Source organism: Quercus suber, unplaced genomic scaffold (genome assembly GCF_002906115.3).
Source record: "Quercus suber isolate HL8 unplaced genomic scaffold, Cork oak 2.0 scaffold_1223, whole genome shotgun sequence".
NCBI classification, from domain to species: domain Eukaryota; kingdom Viridiplantae; phylum Streptophyta; class Magnoliopsida; order Fagales; family Fagaceae; genus Quercus; species Quercus suber.
The window spans coordinates 11,344-19,383 of NW_027070618.1; the positions used below are offsets into that span (position 1 = coordinate 11,344).

Here is an 8,040-nt window from a genome sequence, read left to right on the forward strand (position 1 = left end):
AGAGATACTATCTCTCCATTTTTCTCTTCTACTCTATCATGATTTCAAATATTCTCCCACTTTTTAATATTATCTCAAGATTTTTAATTCTCATTTTATCTCTTATCACTCAAGTATTAATTTTTTATTTTGTTAGTAGAAATAAATTGTAAAATTCACGTATTTAGGTATTTGCATTTTTTTTATGTTGATATATTCAAGTTCTATTTTTATTAATAATGAAAAGGAATAATGAAGAAAACAGTAGCAAGAACTCTTTTGAAAAGCTAATCTAAAGATTCTAAACTAATACTATATTATTCTATAGGGATAAATGTCAAGTCAATTTTTTTTTTTTTCTTTTAAATAGGTTTAAGAATAAAAGATTTTATCATGTATTACAATGGCACAACAAAGAGCTATACCAGACACAAACACTAGAAATTAGCATGGCCTCCCATAAAAAAATATGAATTAAAGTTCTACAAACTCTTCTTCAGTGAAGTAAAGTTGATAGATACAAACAATTGCTAGCCATTTCCTCCAAGAACGCATCAGTTTCGGCCAAGGGATTGGTCTTGCCAGATTCCGAGAACGCGTCGTCGCATGTCACGTAGTTGGTCAAGGCGGCCGAGAGGTTGATATTCAGGGTAGGCAGGTCATGTTTCTCGAGGCCTTCCAAGCCTGATTTGAGGTTGTCAATGGATTCCTCAAAGTTCTCTACGCAGACATCAATTTCCTCTGAATTTCCTTGCTTAAGAGCCAACTTCTTGGCATTTTTGCTAGCGTATACCAATTTGTGAATGGCTGAAACGGTGGCATCAAGAGGGTCAGTCAGGTTATTCACAATAGCTTGGCAGAATAGCTTGTTATCAGCATTTTTGCATAGGTCATTTGGGTCCATGGCGACGGCATAGCCATGAGATTGGCCAGCAAGGAGGATGGTGGTTATTGCTAAAAAGACCAGTGAGAAAAAGTTGTAGTGCTTGAAAGCCATGGTTTTTGTTGGCTTTAATAACTGCAAGTCTACAACTTCCTCTCTCTCTCTCTCTCTCTCTCTGTGATACCGAAGTTCTAAGAAATAGGGCTTTTTGATAGGGGTGGACAAGTGATTTATACAAATTTCAGAAGGCCGTTGGAGAAGTTTCTTTTTTTTGGTTAACTTCTTTAATTTTTTTTTTTTTTTTTTTTTTTTGTTGTGAGAAATTACTATTACTATTATTTTTTTTAACAGCGAAGTGTTTAGCTAAAAACCACCTTAATTTTTTTTATTTCTTATAAAGATTGAGAGGACAAGAGGGGGCCTTGTTTGTGAGGTTTACCTTATTTATAGCAACACTTTCGTGTGTGTTTTTAACTTTTTTAAGGGAAAAAAATTGAAGTGACAAGCTCGACAATCTTTAGGCCAAATATTTACTTTACAACAAGGTGGTTATCAACACAAGTTAGCTATTTACAGTTTTTCTCAACCAAAGAAGAAAAAAAAGCTATCTATAGTGGGTTTTGAGATAGAGGGGATAAGGATTTTGAGGAGCTTTTTAAAGATTTTTCCATCAAAGATCAAATATATATAATCTATTTATCTATAATATCTTATAAGAGTTGGATTTCAAAATGAGTAATGCTATAGATTCTGTCCATAATATTTTCACAATAAATCATAAGTGATTAGTTGTTATTAGTTCTAATTTGAACCTACCACTGAAATTAATTTTCTATTACGCCAATAACAACCTGTAACAACTTGTCACATAGCATTTGTTGTAAAAATATTATGGACATATCATTTCTCTTTTTACAAATTGTTGATGTAGTCAACTTCTTACTGGTTTATCTAGGCATACCAATAACATCACTTTTTTATTTACCAATAACCACTCATCACATTAGCAATTTGTAAATTTTTTTGTACAATAATTTGTATCTCTAGCATTATTCTTTTGAAACTAGTAGAACATACTACATTGACACGTGTACCTTTACTCAAGGACAAAACATTAACATGTAACAAAATTCTCAATAAATTTTAAGGTGATACAAACTAATAATGTTATGTGACAAAAATTTTAATTTGTTTAAGTGATAAACTGATCCAAAAAAAAAAAAAAACTCCTAATATAATGCACTTTTTTTATAGCTATGATAAAAGTTTGGAGAAATTACACTTTGCCCACCTGTGGTTTGCCTGAAAAATACTTTGCCTATTTGTGGTTTAAAAATTTACATTTTATCTACCTGAGGTATGCTCTGTTTGTTTCTAGTTATCCATCTCTGTTAAAAACAGTGAAAATTTTGTATTTTTGCTATCCTTTTATGTCTCTCTCCTCTCAAAACATAAAAACTAAAAAATCAAAAGAAAAGAAAAGAAAATATAAAAGTTAGGTTTTGTAAAAATTAAAAACATTCAACCAAAACAATTATTTCTGATTTTTGTATTCCATTTTTATTTTTATTTTGTCTTTCTTTTATTCTTTCAGTGCTGTTTTGGAAGGTTTTTTTTTTTTATGTTATATTAACAAGACGTTGGCTTTGACAGTTAGAGATAATCAGGCATGGGAATACCTCTCGGTCCTTTTCTGAGAAATTAGTTTTGGTAAAATTTTGGAATTTGACTGCTTCATTTTTCAAATTCCATTTCTCAAAGTTTAAGTCAGGAATGCGTGCACTTCAAAGTTTAAGTCACTTTGCTTGAAAGTGATTCTTTATCCTACACAAACTGAAGGCTTTTTTTGTTTTTTTAGTGACCGTTTGGTTTGCGCTGAAATGAAAATTCAGCGTGTTTGCGTCTCACGGGACTCACAAGTTGTCTAATTCAGAAAAATTTTCATTAAAACTGGGTCCCACAGTACTATTCACACATTTAAAAATTATTTTGTTACAGTGTTTTTAGTTTTCAGTTTTCAATTTTTAGGAATAAACAATATTCAAATAGACTTGTCTAGCGTTTTTTGGGTACTACAGTGTCCCCAAGGATTGTAACACTAGATGCTCTTGAACCTTTTGCTTGTGATGCTCCCAAACAGGTAGATTATCATCTTAATCACACAGTAGCCTCATCACACGTGCTTTGTGCGTGCGATGAAGCTTTTTTTTTTTAAGCAAAAAAAACTTTTGTTTTTTATTTTTTATATATAACTTTTATTTTGAAAATCTAATTTATAAGTGGATAAAGTAATTTGAAAATTAACAGTAGTGTGGTCCTATTTTTTAGGCAATGTTTTAGAAGGTGTTAGAGTTGTATTTTTACCGGATTGTCCTTTGGTTTGTCTCTACATAAACATAGGTGTTTGGGGGCTTTTTTGAATAAAAAAAAAAAAAAAATGAGGAATCCAAACAAGAAAAACCCCTTAAATAGTAATACAGATAACATGACAATTTTTAGGTTCATTATGCCGTTCCCAAATTTCTTGCCTAAATCTATTTTAGACGTGGTAAGATGCTATACAATGTGTGGTTAAATTGCAGAATCCTCCTTCGTTGCCATATCTTCCTTGCAAGTAATTCTTAGGTACTCCCGAAGTATAGAGAACGGTGCTCCTTCCTCTCATATTCATGGTGGGGTCTACTCATTAAATTCATGGTGGGTCCCACCATGAATGTGAGAGGAAGGAGTATCATTTTTCCACGCTCCGGAAGTATTTAAGAATTTTCCCTTGCTAAAAAGATATCTAAGAACTATGACATTTCATTGGAGGTAGTATTTAAATGCTGTGTATATGTACAGTTAAATTGTTTTTTATACTACGTAAATTGCATTCATTGGAAGATAGATTACAAGAATATAATAGAAAAGAGCAAAGACAATAAAAGAAAGACAAAATAAAAATAAAAAATGGAATAAAGAAATCAGAAATGATTGTTTTGGTTGAATGTTTTTAATTTTTACAAAACTTTGTTTTAGATCTTCTTTTCTTTTGATTTTTTAGTTTTTTATATTTTGAGAGGAAAGAGACATAAAAGGTTAACAAAAATACAAATTTATCTCTGTTTTTAATAGAGGTAGATAAATGGAGACAAACAGAGCTTACCTCAAGTGGGAAAAGTATCAATTTTTAAACTACAAGTAAGCAAAATGTTTTTCGGGCAAACTACATATGGACAAAGTGTAATTTCCCCTAAAAGTTTAATACCATAATCATGGCTGTTATTTAATAACATAATTAAATAACTTATTCTTAAATAAATAATTAAATTGCTTCTAATAATTATATATTATATATATAATTATTAGAAGCAATTTAATTATATAATTAAATAACTTTTTTTTCCTATAAAAGCGATAGCTAAGATCATCTATAGGGTAATCTTTCCTCACTGAGATAAATATCTACCCAATTAAGAAGATGCACCGCACCATCTATTGATTTTCACAATCCACCACCAGATTTGTGAATCAAATTTCTCTGCCCCATTTAACATCACCTAGCACAGCGACCACGTACACCCTAACGTTGCTGAGTTGCATTTTTTCTTGTTTATAGCCTTGTTCTTCTTCTATTTACGTATTGCATGTATGATGTTAATCTTAATTTCCAGATAAAAACGATAGCTAATTCTGATTTCTAATTACTCTGTCCCATTTAAATCTGCAAGTCACGTATTAAAAGCATCCCCACCCCGAGAATGATGAAACTTCTCTGAGAAACTCCTTGGCAATCTAATGCTCACCACACTTAAATACAAAGTTTTCAGATCCGGACCGTTCATTGAACCGTAAAAGGGAGAGGTTCAAGGTTTTTGAGGTCGAACTGAGGTCAAACCGTGATGACGTTATAATTAATTTAATAATTAATTAAAGCCTAAATATAAATATTAAATTTATAAAACTAGTAAAATTGACTAATATATCTATATATGTAAGGGAAATTTAATGATTTTCAAGCATATATTTAATAATTAAATAAGAAAATTAATAAAATAAAATAATAACCATGAAAACATTAAAATTTATAATTAATTTTTGAAGTAAAGTTGAACATCTTTAAAGAATTTTAATTATAATTTTTTTTTATTCCTTGTAAGAGATGGATAATTTAATTAAGTAGAATAAAATTGTGTTAAGTTGTTTTTATTAAAAAAAAAAAAAATGCTAAGGGATTGGATCGCACGGTTCTCACCGGTTCGTGCGGTCCAACCCTGGTTTTAGAGGTTCACGGAATTAACAAAAAATCCGGTTCTTTAGGTTTAAAAAACCAATTTTAATCCAGTTTCCGATTTTCACGGTCCGACCTCTCGGTTCAGTCCGGTTTTGAGAACCATGCTCAAATGTAGAAATTTGGCTCAATATCCAGCCAACGTGGCCTATCTTGCTCCTTTTCTCTAGAAATTAGTAATTAAGAAGAGTTAATGCTTAATTACTAATTTTTAGAGAACATTAATTAATGGCATGGCAGTAAATGTTTTTAAGCCCTTAGATTCGGTAAAAGTCAATAATCTAGAAGAAGTGTAACTCTTATAAAGTTGCATAAGAAGAAACTTGAATTCATCTCATATATTTATGGCAAAATATAGAAAAGAAGTTTAAAGGCAATTGTATGGATACTCAAAGAAGTCAAAAAACAATGTGTAAATCAATTAAATTGTGAAATAAAAATGGTTAGTGGACAATTAATTGTCTACCGATATTTTAGTTATAATATCATACATGCGTACACGGTTGGTGTGGTTTCTGGCCATTTGTTGTTTTCCTCGTTCTAATATTCTTCCTCAATCTCTTTGTCTTCCCCAACTTTTTTGGGTTTCTTTCTATCTTTATCCCTCCATTAAGGTCTCCGTATGTACTAGACAATAATTATAAAGCCAATCTCAGTTTCTCATATTATGATTTGAATGTTGTGGCTGCTATAAGCATTGGCAGTAGCCTTGTGTTCAATAGATGATTATCCTTTGTCCACTTCCAAGGTAAGTTTTTATGAACTATGAATAAGGAAAAGTTGTATGTTACCTCACTTATCTATATTCCAAATTTTGTAACCATTCAGTATTCAATTAATATAATATTATTCTCAATATTATAGAGAAATTATACTTTATTACCTTAAACAATACCTCATATACACTTTGCATCTTAAACTATTATCATTGTCATACTTTGCACTATGACATTAATAAGTTTGCTATTAACTTGAATCAAAATTTAAAATTTATGGTGTAAAGTGCAATCAAGAATATAATAGCAAACTTGATGTTAGAATGCAAACTGTTACAAGGATCATAGTTTAGGGTACAAAACTTGTACTCAAAAAGTTTAGGGTGTGTAATCAAGGATATAGTTTAGGGGAAAGAAAACAAGTTTGAGTGAAGTGAGAAATCTCTCCAAAGATTACAATATATTTTTTCCACTCTCGAAGTGGTAATGCGCAATGTTTGTCTCTCCATTCACAACATGAAGTTGTACCATTAGATGAGTGGCTTATCTTCTGGATAATGAGTATTTTTAACACGATCCTTATCAGTAGTTGATGATAGAGGATAGTGCCATGAGTCAACAAGAAATTCATAACCATATCTACCTGGCTTTGAAAAAGAGTTACGAAGATTAAAAAAAAAAAATTCAGGTGAAGTTACATTTGCTTTTTAGTTGAATATATATCGATACAATATTATAAAAATGACTAACGACATTGGTCTCCATTTTTTGAGATTAAGACACTATTTTATAACTATCATCATCTAGTGAAAAATTGACTTGATTTCCTCAAAAATCAAAAAGAATTTGTTTCAAAAAAAAAAAAAAGAAAAAAAAAAGAAAAAAAAAAAGAAGAAGAACCAAGTGAAAGAGAAAATATGTTTTTTAATTTGGTCTTTTGTTTTCAGAGATAGTCTATTTCTCTCTTGTCAACATTGGATTTCAGGTAATATAATTTGGATTTAGGTGATGAATTTGTCTGTAAAACTTATTAAATCTTATTTTAATTTAATAGAGAAAAAGGATAAGTCTATTCACCTTTTATGTGTTTGAGAGATTGAAAATTTTATACTCTTAAATTGCTTCAAATAGACTAAAATGTACTAACATAGTGCATAACATTTGAATACAGGTTAATTTTTTTAAAATGATTTTATTGATTAAGATTTTTACATTATGCGATAGATAAACAATGCATTGTATTAGTCGATAAAGGGGGCCTTAAAATGTTTTTGTTTTTGGACCTCATTTATTTATTTATTTTGTTACACTTAAGACAAATAATATATTCCATTGATTGATATAGGACCTTCTATTTAAGGGCCTTAAGTGGCCTGAAGATTGAACCATAATAAATAAATAACAATTTTATCTATCAATATGTATGGTCTTGGAATATTAATAATAACTTTAGGATATTTAAGATTTTTTACTTATATGAGTTTTTTCATACTTCAATTTTGGGATTAGTTACTAGTGCTAATTTGATACAAATTTATATATTTTGAGACACCCAATTTGATTTTCCTATGGACTTTGGGAAACAGAGGAAAAGGGAGAGTTGGTAGAAATGCAGTTGAAGTTATTCTCAAATTTTGATTCAATATTGATCAATAAACAAAATCAAGATCTTTTCTTCTTCTTCTTTTTTGCTTCAATATTTTTCTCCAGATTTCTCAATACAAGTCGATCATTGCAATTGAAAATAAAGGGAAGGTTGAAGATGAGAAAGCATAGATCTCTTGTGCCCCCTCCATAGAGAGAAATGTGATCTCCATAGAGTTAGGGATGTCAAGCGTCAACATCAAGATTCTTTAGAAATTTAGGAAATTCTCTCAAATAAAATTTTGTTAGACTTCGGCATTTGTTTTATAATAAAAGGTATGTCATGCATGTCATCAATATTCCACAAATAAAATTCCTCAAAATGATTGTTCAATTAAAAATATTTTCACACTCAATTATCAATTATGCTTTAAATGAATAAAATAAGCACGATAAAGAATCATAGACAATGTTGGAACAAAAACTTCTTTCATGCATGGCACAAGGAGCATTTTCCCTGCCTATTACAAAGTATACGAACAAATGACAAACCCCTATACGTGTACTAAAAAAATTTTCATGCACCTCAATACTACAAGGCCTCTTCT

The 8,040-nt window shown here is 30.2% G+C and overlaps 1 protein-coding gene across 1 annotated transcript; it reads right to left on the bottom strand.

The window, feature by feature from the left end:
• Positions 1 to 332: 332 nt before the first annotated feature.
• LOC112010479 (pectinesterase inhibitor 12) lies at positions 333 to 1,125 on the bottom strand. Its single transcript, XM_024042823.2, has one exon. The coding sequence runs from the start codon at positions 974 to 976 to the stop codon at positions 476 to 478; it is 501 nt and encodes a 166-aa protein (XP_023898591.2). The 5' UTR covers positions 977 to 1,125; the 3' UTR covers positions 333 to 475.
• Positions 1,126 to 8,040: the final 6,915 nt, after the last annotated feature.